This window comes from Vespa crabro, chromosome 9, assembly GCF_910589235.1.
Source record: "Vespa crabro chromosome 9, iyVesCrab1.2, whole genome shotgun sequence".
Taxonomy (NCBI): domain Eukaryota; kingdom Metazoa; phylum Arthropoda; class Insecta; order Hymenoptera; family Vespidae; genus Vespa; species Vespa crabro.
The window spans coordinates 5,070,001-5,084,457 of NC_060963.1; the positions used below are offsets into that span (position 1 = coordinate 5,070,001).

Sequence of the window (14,457 nt, forward strand, 5' to 3'; positions counted from 1 at the left end):
CTCTCTCTTTCTTTCTTTCTCACATACATACATGTATATATATATATATAAATATACACGCATATACAATACGTGTAACGAGAAAGAGAGAAAGAGAAAGAGTGGAAAAATGCGTGGGCGACGGTTAACACCGCAGAGAAGCGATAAACGCTTCGCTATCTGCACTCAGAACGGCTACCAAGCTTGGCCCAGTCCAAGTAAAGAGAAGAGGCAAAGTGGTCTTTCTTTCGAAAATGTCGGACCTGGTCACTCGACCACCACTGGCTACCGTCCTACCTCCCCAAACTTCTTCTTCTTCTTCTTCTTCTTCTTATTCTTATTCTTCTTGGAGAAGGAGAAGAAAAAAAGAAACAAAAGGGAAGGACGTCTAAGAGGGACGAAAAAGACCGGACGAGTGGGTTACGATCTCAATAAAAAGAAAAAAAAAAGAAAAAAGAGAGAGAGAGAGAGAGAGAGAGAGAGAGAGAGAAAGAGGAAAAGAAAAACGAAGAAGCAACGCGATGTCACCAAAAGAAATTCCTTTTTTTATTTCGATCGACCATTCTCTCTCTCTCTCTCTCTCTCTCTCTTTCTATATTTCTTTTACTTCTCTTCGAGAGGATGATCGATAAGAACATTCGTTTCTTTCTTTCTTTCTCTCTTTCTTTCTTTCTTTTTTTCTTTCTTTCTCTTTCTCTCTCTCTCTCTCTCTCTCTCTCTCTCTCTCTCTCTCTGTTCTCTATTTCTTTCTTTCTTTCTTTGAAAATCTCATTCGTGAGAAGCTTGGAAAAGAAAAGAAGGATTATTCTCGTGACTTTCTACAAAGTGTTATCATAAATCGATCAAAATACTAGAACACAACTTCCGTTAGAAAAGCTTGACGTTTCCTACGGATTAAACTCTTTCTCTCTCTCTCTCTCTCTCTCTCTCTCTCTCTCTCTCTCTCTCTCTCTCTCTTGAACTTTACACGACGTTCCCTTTTACACGAAGCAAAAGGGAGACGTCAAGAAAAAGATTCTATACGAATAAGTACTCTACGTAAGGAGAATAAGAAGGTGGAGGAGAAGAAGGGGTAAAGGATAAGGAGGATAGTGAATTAAAGCCGTCATGAATTTAATGCCGTGCCAATTTAAAACGTCTCGAGAAATCCTTCATTCGTTTTCAACGAAAAGCCTTTACCTAACTTTCTTCTTCTTGTAGTCAAAGAAAAAGAAAAAGCTGATGAAGAAAAAAAGAAAAAAAGAAATGAAAAGAAACACGTTGTCAATAGATCGAATATAATATTTCGTTAAGAAAATAACGAAAGATATGTAATTTTCGATATGATTCGAAAAAGCATTGACATGAGTTAAAAGAAAAAAGAGACAAAGAGAAACTGAGAGGCAGATATATATATATATATATAGAGAGAGAGAGAGAGAGAGAAAGAGAGAGAGAGAGAGAGAGAAAGAGAAAGAGACTTAACGTTGGCGCGACATATTTCTCGCGCCACTCGAATGATCGATAGACGATCGAAGCAAACGTCCGCCATTTGTCACACGACGGACCTTCGTCAGGGAACATTGGCCAAAAACGATCTCAAGATTAAACGCGAATACTTTTCGTTCCTTTTTTTTTTTCTATCCTTTAATTTTTTCTTTCTTCCTTTTTATTTTTCCTTTGTTTTATTTTATTTTATTCTTTTTCCTTCTTTTTCTTTTTTCTTTTTTTTTTTATTGCTTCGAAATACCGAACGCACGCTACTAAAGCTCGAAAACGTAATCATAATCTCGATAGATTACTTTTAATCGAATTATCGTTTCATTCATCTGTCTTTCTTTATTATCCTTTATATAGAAATTTAGGATAAACGTACTTACTTTACTTCTTTCTTTATCCTTCGACAGATTTCGAAGTCGATCGATATTCTAAAAAAAAGAAAAAAAAAGAAGAAGAAGAAGAAAGAAAAGAGAAAAGAGAAAAGAAAAAAAAAGAAAAGACAAGAAGAGATCTAAAAGAACAATAATATCAAAAGTTTCGATTGAAATGTCCATTAATTCGGCCATCCCGTATTACGATGATATTGATATAGATTTTCTTTATCATATCAACCGATGATAGATCGCGACTCAAAGGGGAAGGATAAAGCGAGAATCACGATATTTGTCATCAGAACGTAACTTCGTCGACCGATGTCAACGGAGGATGATGAATATCCAACGATGAAGAGTCAGGTGCCCGAAAAGATATTTCTTAAGATATATATATATATATATATATATATATATATATATATATATATACCGGCGAAATTCATTCGGTCAAACGGATTTATCAACATAATCGATTAATAAAATTCACAACGAATAATTAATTTTTTTTCTTACGTATTAATTTGACAAATCGTTTTATTCCGATTGATGTTATTATATTATTTGATATAACCATCGTTATTATTTAAGTTTTAATATTTATTACGGTCGACCGAAAAAAAAAAAGAACAACAACAACAAAATCAAGAAAGAAAGGAAAAAGAAGATGAAAGAAAATGAAAGGAAAAGAAATAACAGAAGCAAATAGTCGTTGACAATTCTTGATAAAAGAACTACGAAAATGTTTGGAGGACTTTAAGCAGGAATAAGAAGAAGAAAAAGAAAGAATTATCGCAACGATTTGAGCGATAACACGCTTATATATATCTTCTGGGTCGTGACGTAAGGTTATCATACACCGCCTATACTTTTCCGTAGAAGACACATTCGGAGCTGAGTTCACGATGAGATTCGTTCGCCTCGAAATTTCTACAAATATGTGCGTGTCAAATTCTTCTTATTTTTCTTTCTCTTTCTTTCTCTCTCTCTCTCTCTCTCTCTTCCTTTCTTTTTATCTATCCTTCTTTTGGATTTCCCCGAGATCTCTTTTTTCGGAATCGTTCATATCATAAAGAAAAAATTCGCTTAATAAAATAGACTAATGGTACTTGTCTTCTATGTAAGTAAAGCATGTGTCTAATAAAGTAGATACCTGTAATAAATTTCACGAAAATATAGGAAAACGTTGTCAGTAAGCGGTACGCGGACATCGTTAATAAAATTGCATTGCTATTGCCCTTGTCATACATCCGGTACTTTATTACACCGCTTGCTATCGTTCACAATGATTGAGATGCAACCAAGGGAAACTAAACGGAGTGCTTTTGCTCTTTCGAAAATACACGAAATTCGTTTCGGATAGAATAATGTCGGGTTAAATAATGATACCAAGATATTTCTTGTATGTATCTGAATATGCATTTGAAAAATTTAATATTTTAATTTTCTATCCTGCGGAATGATCGTAATGTAAATAAGAGAAAATCAAAATGATAATATCTAATTTTGTTATACAAATTAATTTACAATAATATAATAATAGAAAATACGAGGATGAATTTTTGTCGTACATTTGAAATAACATTCCAGAAATATTTTTTTTCTTTTCGTACGAATATTATTGATACTTAATGAAGAGAGAAAATTAATAAAACTTTTGCTCGAAATTTGTTTACTATACGATAATAAAAGAGAGACAAAGAGATAGATGGATAGATACAGAGAGAGAGAGCAAGAGAGAAAGAGAGAGAGAGAGAGAGAGAGAGAAATAAAAATAACGATTTCTAGCTACTTGAAAGTTATTTTAAATATATTTTCTATCAAGCACGATGACGATTGAAACGTAACTAACAGTAAGAGTAAATTTCACGAAATAGTTGGTTTATTTTGAAATTCATTAGAATAATAAGATAAAAATATAAATTTTTAAATAGGTTATAAACATGTTCTAAAGAAATATTTTCTAATGGGATTTTTAAAAGCATATAATACATATCTACATCCCTTTACTTTGTTAAATTTCTCGTTGATACGTAAAAGTCATTTGATTCTAGATTTGAAAATATATTGTCAGCATTTTCGACTCGATGTAGACAGGGAGAAAATGAGAAAATAATGATTGTACGTTTAAAAGCGACGGAGTGTCTCGGATAGGCGCATGCCGTGGAGGCCAAGAATCGCGACCCGACCCAAGAGATTAGTGTTTTCCTCCTCCTCCTCTTTCCTTTCTCTCCTCCAATTCCTTTCAAAGCTTCGCGTCTACCATCGACATGAAGATTTCTGCGAACGTTTCGATCATCGAAACGCATTGGTCAAACGACGCTCTTAATATTTCTTTACGTTTATTAGAAATATCTTTAAATCTAACATAAAATAAATTTTATCATTACGGTGTGCATATATGCGAAGTTTTTAGATAAGGTCTTTTTAAATAAAACACTTTAAATGGTAATTTAAATGTTAATTACCATTTGGGTATATCTGTGTATGTGTGTATGTGTGTATGTGTGTGTATATATATAAATATATATATATATATATATATATATATATATATATATATATATATATATATTATGTATATGTATAAACTCTTTACCTATTTCAATAGAAGGTTAACACATGATTATACGTTTAAAAAAAACCTTTGAAATAAACGTAATACAAACGCAAATGTATTTGTAACAGTTAGAATTATTTTTTTTTCGACTTAGGTAAAAGAAAAAGAAAAAGAAAAAGAAGAGAAAAAAATATAAGACAAACACGATGGTAAATAACTAATTACATTGTGTTCTACTTTATGATAGCTTTCTGATCATAAAAGTCATTCTAATATCGATCAGCATTATTAAAATTATTAAATGAACAGGCATATGTATTTATGTAAACATATGAAACACAAGCCGAGTAATAAATTATGCTCGAAGCAAGAGCGGCGGACTCTGCTATCGCTTGCAGACACGCTGTCGGTAGGGGAAAGAAAAAGAAAAGAGAAGAGAAAGAGAGAAAGAAAGAAAGAAAGAAAGAAAGAAAGAAAGAAAGAAAGAAAGAAAGAGACAAAAAACGAGAGAGAGAGAAATGTCCTTATCTTCGTCGGTTACTACAATAATCACTCTATCGTGTACGGTGTAGCTTGCGTGCTCTGCGAAAATCACCAATCGCCTTCGGTATAAATTTTCTAAACACGATTACATTTTCTTCGAGTTTTCGAAAATGAATGGCGTCGATATAATTATTTTTAAAATCATACTGATTCCGGATTAAATTTAAAAGATTGCACGAGGTCGATTTCTTATCTCGATCGTCGATCTCCTTCTTCTTCTTCTTCTTCATTTTTTTTTATTCTTCCACTTTACTTACTATTTCTTGAAAAACGTCCTAATAATAATTGTTTTCTAAATGTATCGTAAAAAAGATCATTATAAAACGAGGAGACAATGAATGATAGATGGTTTATTAATTATCAAAATTGTTATAAATATATATATGTGTGTGTGTGTGTGTGTGTGTGTGTGTGTGTGTGTGTGTGTGTGTGTGTGTGTGTGTAAGTACCTAAGTACATTATTACATTAATGCATACTTTTTTTTCAAGAAAAAAATCAAATAAAAATAAGAAATGTAACTACGTTAGAATTGTAATATAATCCTTCCAGTCATCCCTCTTTTGTATACTTCTCAATCCATCCGTCCGTCGGACCTCATCGTAAACGTTTAACAACACATCGTTCTTTCCCTTCGATAATTCGATTGAGTTAAACCGAAAGGTAGAAGACGAAGATGAAAACGAAGACGAAGATGAAAACGAAGATGAAAACGAAAACGAAGATGAAGAAGATGCAGAAACGAGCGAGCTTCTTTTTATATGGACGACGTCCACCTTTTGAGAAGGCCGAAAGGGTGACGAGAACCTCTACCGGTTCTGCGCCTCGTAGATAATTAATTTCGTCTGGAGACAGGGCTATAATAAAACGGACTCGCGCATTTGTTCGCGAACTATATCGCGAATAGAGGTATTCTGAAATTAAAATTCAACCTCAATCTCTTTCCATCTATATAACATTTCACAATATTCTTTTACGAGTAATGTACGAAGGGAAAAAAAAAATTAACAACAAAAAAATTGCTCGTTGACATCGAGATATTATTATTTCCACTTTTTGTTTCCCCCCCCCCGCCCCCGCCTCCTTTTTGATTTTATTATTCTTCCTCGTCGTTCGTCCATCCATTCCCAGCTGGGCCCTCCCCTTTTCCCCCTCTTGCCCCTTACCGTTCAATCAAAATTTCTACAGAGATAGATTTCCCTAATCAATGAAAAGTTCGATAACACTATTAATGACGTTATTGCCGATCGAGGCAACGATTGACCTTACGAAGATAATAACTTCAATTCGTCGGAATTGAGTTTCGAGCAAATATCAAGGAATCACGATTCAACTCGATTTAACATACTGACACTTTACAATCGATTAATTCTTGTTTACACGTTGTATACGTTAAGTACGTTTGCCAATTAACGAAAGTCGATCCTTCGTCGATGTATGCATACACGTACATACAGATTTGTACGATGACCCTATCTTATTCTTCTTTTCTTTTCTTTTTAAGTTCTTTAACCTTTAAGATAATGTGATCTATTTTTTTTGTTTAGTATCTTATCAATGCATCTCTCTTTTCTCTGTTGAGAACAAAAAAAGAAGAAAAAAGAAAGAAAGAGATATCACTTTCAATCTTTTTCTCTCTCTCTCTCTCTCTCTCTCTTTCTCTGGATAGAGAGAAAGAGAGAGAGAGAGAGAGAGAGAGTATACGCTGAGTATTTAGAAGAGTTCGACGAATGATCGCAAAGAAAATCGCGTGCTAGCCGAGTTGATCGAGCTCAGAGACATCGTTTCAAACGAGTTCGAATAAGACAAACGCGTTGAAGCGCGAAGTAAGCGTAGGAAGGAAGAACATCGTCGATGACGATAGGGACGAGCTTGTCACGATATTCCCGACGTATAATTCTGACCTTGCCGGCGGATCCGAACTTCGTACCGTCCGTCGTCCATTTCGCAATTCCCCTTTTTCTTTTTCTTTTTCTTTTTCTCCTTCTTCTTCTTTTTCTTCTTTTTCTTCTTCTTCTTCTTCTTCTTCTTTCTCTTTCTCTTTCTCCTTCTCTTTTTCTTTCTCATCTTCATCATTCCCTTATGTTTTGAACACGACCGTTCTTTATATTTGAATTTTTATATCTGCTCCAATGCTAATCGACCATCTCAAATAAACACATGATAGTTAAAGCATATATCGTACGTATCGTATATCTTTTTAAAGTAAATCGGTATGTGTGTAAAGAAAAAATAAAAAAAAAAAAAAAAAAAAAAAAAAAAAGAAAAAGAAGAGAAAGGAAAAAAGAAAGAAAGAAAGAAAGAAGGAAAAAAAAGAGATAAAATAGAAAATTAAGAAGATCCAAATGGACAATTATACGTTTCGCTAATGAACAACTTCGTTATATCGAGGAAGCTTAAAATCAAATGGATTCTTTTGTCGGTAGGTTACGAGAATGACTACTTTTCGATTGATTAGAAAGTGTCACGTTAGAATAAATATTGCCAACGTCACTCTCCTTCTTTTCTTTCGTTTTTTTTTCTCTTTGCTTTTTCTATTTTCTTTTTTTTTTTTTTTCCTTTTTTTCCTTTATTCACTTACTTTCCTCTTTTTTCCTTCTTAATCCCCGTCTCTTCCCAATTCCCGAGACGAGACGAGCAATCTACAACGACGCGAGAGAAACCGAGAAACCCGTTTGCCATGTTCATTCTGCGAATATATCACCGGGCGTTACATTGCCGATAAGCCTCGAATGAACACAACACACTGAACTCAACGATAAATATATATATATATATATATATATATATATATATATATATATAAATATATATATTTCAATGATCAAAGTCAAAAGTATTATGGATTCCATTCGTTTCTATACTATGTTTTATGCACGCACTTACGGACAGGCATACACACACGCGCATACATAACATAAACAAGCAAATACCTACTTAGAGTTCATTTATTTTGATTATAGAGATTTTAAATCCAAGGTCAAGTTTACTCAGGTACTTTTATTTCTTTTGTCTCTTTAAAGAAAAAAAAAAAAAGAAAAAATAAATAAAAAATAAAAAAGAAATAGAAAAGATAAGAAATACTTTTGTCCTTAAGCCACATCGTTAAATTTGTATTAGAAATAAATCCCATAGTATTTCGCATTCACTTTAAAAGAGAAGCGAAGCCGGTTAACAGGTTAACCACGAAAGGAGAGAAATACGAAGAGTGTTACGTCGAATAAACCGAAGTAAGAGCTGTCTAAGCCTTTAACGGTAAACCGGAGGTACAGGGTAGTCGTACGAGTCGAAGTAAAACCAAGAAACAATCGTCGCTAACCATAGCACGAAGTAAACGTAATTGGCAATGAATTTATAACTTATTAGAAAATCGATTTTCCTCGGACTTATGATAATGAATAATAGAAACTATAGTACGAATTAAATTTGACAATGCCCCGATATACTTGATATTCCATAAAAATTCATTATTCTTTTTTAAACGTTAATCAAGTTTTCAAGTACATGACTAAATCACGTAATCTCGCACGTTCAAAAAAAAAAAAAAAAATAAAAAAAATAAAAAAGAAAAAGAAATAAATTGTAGATAATATTTTTCCTTCAAAAGATTCAAGGAAACATTAGATCGAAACAAAGATTCTCCTTTAAAGTTTCATTCGACACGTATGACCGCGCCAAAGTAATTTTCCATAAATCTTATTATATTCATCTAATATCTTTTATAACGTTTGATGGATAAAAAAAAAAAAAAAAGAAAAAGAAGATGAAAATATACAGGAATACTCGTTGTCACAGTTCATACGTTAAACATTAATCTGATTAAAAAATGTTTTAAGTAAATAAGTAAACGTGATCTTTCAAATGTTAAAAGATGTTCATCGGCCGATTGACGCGGCCATTCAACGCGGCATCGTTTTTAATGTTATTCTCATAACATCAAAAACTAAAAAAAAAAACACACACACACACAAATTATCGATATAGAATTCAATATATGTGTATATCCGAAATCTTTCGTAATTTTCAAACAATTCAATGACATCAATGTTTGCATTGGATACCATTTTCTTTCTTTTCTTTTTTTACTCTTTTTTCGTTTATTTCTTTTTTTTTTTCAAAAAGATCAATCGAGTAATAAAGAAACGATCAAAACGAAATAGACGTATATAAACTATAAAAAAAAAAAAAAAATCCGTAACGTTCGATCATCTCGAGGATTTTCATGGACGTTCGAAGATGTTGATATTCGACGCCGTATTAAAAGAAGCACGAAAATCGCGCTCTCTCACCTTTGGTCACTTCGTTACCAAAGGGGTCGATCGAGTACGACGAAAGAGATACGTAAAAGATTAATTCGAGAAAGATGAGGAAGAAAAAATAAAGGGGAAGGAAGAATATTATATAAAAAAAAGAAAAAATGAAAGAACAAGAAACAACAGGGGTAAAAAGAAAAAGAAGAAGCTGTCGATCTCGAAATAATATATAGGTTAACTAAGTAAATACATATATATACATATATATATATATATATATATATATATATATATATATATATATATATATATATATAGTTTTCTTCCATCGTAGGTAACCTACGTCGTCGTTCGACGAATGTTGTAAGGGGGATGAAACTCACCCAGTGCATGCCGGTGGTAGGAGGGGCGCGCTCCTCATACACTCCCATCAGGGTGGCTTCTGTCGCGGGGTAATTCCCAGCGAGGGTGCGCGACGTTGAAGCTGCTTGGGGGGGAGTCCCGGGGGATCCGCTTGCCGATAACGCGGAGATGGCGTCCGCTGAGCGGCTTCTCCTCTGCTTTTTCCACCACCACCACCAGCACCACCACCACCACCACCACCACCACCACCGCCGCCGTCGCCGCCGTCGCCGCCGCCGCCGCCGACGCCGCCGACGCCACCGTCGAGCGACTCCTCCTCCTCCACCTCCTTCTCCTCCTCTTCCTCCTCTTCCACAACCTCCTCTTCTTCCTCTTCCTCTCTAGCTTCCTCGTTCTCGCTTCGATACCGCAACAAACCCTCTTCCCTCGAACTGTCTGGGTTCTAACTTCTAACTCGATGGAACGTCCTCATCCGATGATTATTCTTTGATTATTACGATCGTTATTTTATTGTGTTTGTAATTGTTATTACGATTATTAAATTATTATTATTATTATTATTATTATTATTGTTGTTATTGTTATTATAGGTTTATTATTAATGAAGAAAAAAAATTGTAAATAGAAGCTGCAAATAGCAGCGCCCTCACGGGCACATCTCAAAGGAAAACTTTGGTCCCTCTTTCCTTATCGTCTTTGAATGACAAACCTTTTTGAGGGGGAGGGAAAAAAGAGAGAAATAAAGAAAGGAGGAAAAATGAATAAGGGAGAGTGAAAAAGAGAGAGAGAGAGAGAGAGAGGAAAGAAGAGAAAAAAAGAGAGAGAGAGAGAGAGAGAGAGAGAAAGGAAGATTAAGAGAAAACTTTTGAATCTTATCACGTCGCGTAGGTAGGTTATGTATATGGAAACACTTTATCGTTCGCACCACTCGATCGTTCTCACCATTTTCACGATTATATTTAATCGGGTCAATAATAAACACGTAATTAATAAATAATAATAAGAACGTAGGAACGTAAACAATATTAGCGATGTAATTATTCTTCTTTCTTTCTGCCGTCGGATAATATTAATATTTCGAAGTCAGACGTTTAAACACTGATATCGGGCACTCGATTATCACAAGGCTTACATATTTCTTTCTTTTTTTTATCGGCACGCACCAACTAAATCCTCACTGTTCCTTGTTCGTAGAGTTGTAACCGCGAATATATTATCGTAATTGAAGGACGAAACACGGTCGTCACGCGAAAAAGATGAGATCGCGAATGATCTCATCTCATCTCTCGGCTCCGCTCGGCTCGGTTCGGCTCGTCGTTTGGATAGCTCTCTTCTAAAGGGGAGCCGTCTTCCGACTCGAAGCCGCGACGCGGAGTGAGGGAACCGGCACGACAGCGTCCGCTTTCAGCCGAGAACAGCGCCGTCCTGCGGCAAATCGGCCGAATCAAACGGCCACGCCGAGAACCGGCGATTCAAGCCGAAGTTGGGCGGACACGATTCGAAGAAGGCCAGCCCACCTATGACCCCTCCACGATCAACTCTCTACCGACAAGCTCCTCCTATCGAAACAGAGATCCTCTTCTTACCCTCCGTATCCCTAAACCTTATTCCATCTCTCTCTTTCTCTTTTTTCCCTCTTTCTCGTTCTCTCTTTCTTTCTCTGTCTCTCTCGCTCTGGATCTATAGATCTTTCTTTCTCTCTTTCTTGATCTATAGATCTCTCTCTCTCTCTCTCTCTCTCTCTCTCTCCCTCTCTCTCTTTCTCTTTTGCAGAGATCCCTTTCGGCTCCACTGCGATTTCCACTGGCGTAGCATTCGATTTTTCTCATTGATTTATATAGGGTGAACCAAGAGTTCTTACGTTATTTTACATATCGATTACTATTTTTTACAGCGAATATATTTTTTTCTCTCTCTCTCTCTCTTCTCTTTCCTCTTTTTTTTCCTTTTTTTTTTTTTTTTTTTTTTTTCTTTTGGCACATCGTAATAAAATCACGAAACATTTTTAGAAATTCCTTTTTACGAGATCTTCTTCCTTCGAAGAGCAAAATGTAGAGAAAGATGAAAAGAAAAGATCTATGAAAGATGAAAAGAAAAATCTAATCTAAATAAAAGAATGAGTCACGAAAAAGAAGCTTAGATGATTATTATATAATTCATTTTCAAAATGAAACGTACGGAATTCTTGAACCGTTCTATATCTATTCTATTACTGCGAAATTTTTCAAACTTCTCAACCGATTAATTTCATTGCTTCGATCGATCGTTCTATTTTCTAGACATTTTTTGAGTTATCTTCAAGAAAGAACAAAAAAAAAAAAAAAGAAAAGAAAGAAAAGGAAGTAGGAAAAAAAAACCTAGCAAAAAGTTCTGCTCGAAGTAAATAAGTACTACTTATCTTGCCTAAACAGAAAATTTCGCATCGAACTCATCGAACTCATCAAATTCAGAAGCATCGAAAAATCCTTTTTGGATTTTCGCGCGAATAAATCGCACAAGAACGATGATTGAAGGAAATATAATTAAATTCACTTCGAAGCCTCCGCTTTGGTTTCTTACATTTTCTCTCCTTCTCTCTCTCTCTCTCTCTCTCTCTCTTTCATTCTTTCGCTACATTTTATCTTTTTTTCTTTTCCTTTTTTATTTTTTTTTCTTTTTTTTTTTTTTTTTCTTTCGTTGGGAAGTCGATTCGACCATTCGAACGGTAGCTGGCCACCGTCTCGCATCTTTTTTTTTTTTTACTCTTACGAAGGACTCCTAAGGACCTACTACGTCCCTTCTACCCTCGATCCTCGCGTGCTACGCCTCCTTAAATATCCTCCCGTTCTTTATTCGAAATCCTATTCATTCTCTAACTGGAAATTTGTTAATATCTTAATTATCTTGATAAAATCATATTTAGCTCATACGTGAAAGGATTAAAAAATTTCTTTTCATTAATTATCTATTATTATAAATATATCTATTTACATAATTATTTACTTATATCTTCAATTATTTTATATAGTCATTGATAATTGATTTTAATCGATCAAAAAGATATTAACTGCTTTTATCTGTAATCGTTACGAAAGGGATATTTATTTTACGTAAAAGAAAAAAAAAAAAGAACAAAAGAAAAAGAAAAAAGAAAAAAGAAAAATAAATTCCAACAGGTTTAATCCTTCGAACTAGATTCTATATTTTCAATGTCGTTGAGTTAAAATTTTGACGAATGAAAGAGAAACGAAAAGTTAATTATTCTTTTTCCTTTCTTTTTTTTTTTTTTTTTGTCGATCCGCGTCGATGTAACTAAATTTTTAAATAAAAATAATCCGAATGAGAAATCTTTCACAACGGGGAAACGAGCGAACGATTTATTCCTGTCATTTTATAGATGACACATAAGAGTTTTATAGGAAATCTTTATCCAGCGTGAACTTACGATTTAAAAGGATTAAAATCTGATCGTTAAAATATTGATAGAAGATATATATATATATATATATATATATATAGATAGAGATAGAGATAGAGATAGAGATAGAGAAAGATACGAAGAGAAAAAGAGAGAGAAAGAGAGAGATAGAGAGAGAGAGACAAACAGACAGATAGAATAGATCGAGTTTGAGAGCCGCTGAAAAGGAACGACGGGCCGATATATTCCGTCATAAAAAAGAACCGGTTTCGTTGCAACGAAGACGGAAAGTGTCGTATACGCGGGGGGGCGTCAATTCAAGAAATTCCCTGACGTTAGGACATTGCTCGATGACGTTTTCGAATAGGTGCTCGAGGTGCTCCTCTCTTGGCTTGACCCCAACATGCAAAGATTACTCGGCGAGCCCTTTATTGCATCGGCAGCGATCATTTTATTTCGTTCGTACGATTAAACCAAGTGTTTACAGGGAGAGCCAAGCTTGGAATGCAGAAAAACATGTCGACGAAGCGAATCGACCCGAAGTGAGTCCTCTTCTTCTTCTTCTTCTTCTTCTTCTTCTTCTTCTTCTTCTTCTTCTTCATCGTCGTCTTCGTCGTCGTCGTCGTTGTCGTCGTCGTCGTCGTCGTCGTCGTAGTTTTCGTTGTTTTACTGTTCGAATGGTCCGAATTGTCCTTTCGTAAAATTTCAAACAATACCAAATTTTTTTCTCGTTCATCTAAGTTACTCCTTCAAAATTATTCTTTCTTATCTATCATTCAATTTAAAACTCATGCGAAATCAATCCATTTCATCGTCAAATGCATCTATCAATATATATATCGATATCCGTCATCCCTTATCCTTTAAAGAGAGAGAGAGAGAGAGAGAGAGAGAGAGAGAGAGGGAGAGAGAGAGAGAATAGAATAGAATAGATTAGATAATACTTACATCCCTCTCCAACTCTCGTTACATTGTCAATTTGAAATATGGAAAAAGGAAAAAAGAAAATGGAAATCGTGAGAACGAATCCCATTTTAACAAAACGAATTGGAAAACGGTAAGACGATCCTCGATCCTATTAAACGATATTAGATCCTCGTTAACGCTTACTAACATCGAAATTGATCCAAAAATTATAGTACGCGAAGCCACGGGGTGGCGAGAACATTTTTAAAATTTTACTCGAAGGGAATGAAAATGTCGGTGGCGAATAGGTAGTCGATTATCCGCTCGTTTCGATCAGCTTTCTCTCTCTCTCTCTCTCTCTCTCTCTCTCTCTCTCACTCTCTCTCTCGTCGCGGTTGGTCTTGAAATGCAAGAGCTTTACGAAGATCGACGAGGCTTTCATACTTTTCGTCGAGTCCCACTCGTGGGGGGTTCTCAACGGGCGGGGTTCCATTCACCATGGGGCGCCGCTCTTCATTGTACCGTCACTGCGTGTTTAGTATTCACGCGTCAAGTTAACAGCATCTCTCTCTCTCTCTCTCTCTCTCTCTTTCTCTCTTTCTTTTTCT

At 35.0% G+C, this 14,457-nt stretch overlaps 1 protein-coding gene across 2 annotated transcripts in view; it reads right to left on the reverse strand.

The window, feature by feature from the left end:
• Positions 1–10,929, reverse strand: part of LOC124426716 (protein apterous-like) — a 46,297-nt gene extending 35,368 nt beyond the window's left edge. Inside the window, exon 1 of one of the 2 annotated variants that reach the window (XM_046968775.1) lies at positions 9,567–10,928. In XM_046968775.1, coding sequence (XP_046824731.1) covers positions 9,567–9,614 — 48 coding nt within the window. In that variant the 5' untranslated portion in view covers positions 9,615–10,928. Of the gene's footprint in view, positions 1–9,566 lie in introns of both variants that reach the window. The other variant, XM_046968776.1, reaches the window with a different exon arrangement.
• Between the last annotated feature and the right edge of the window lie 3,528 nt (positions 10,930–14,457).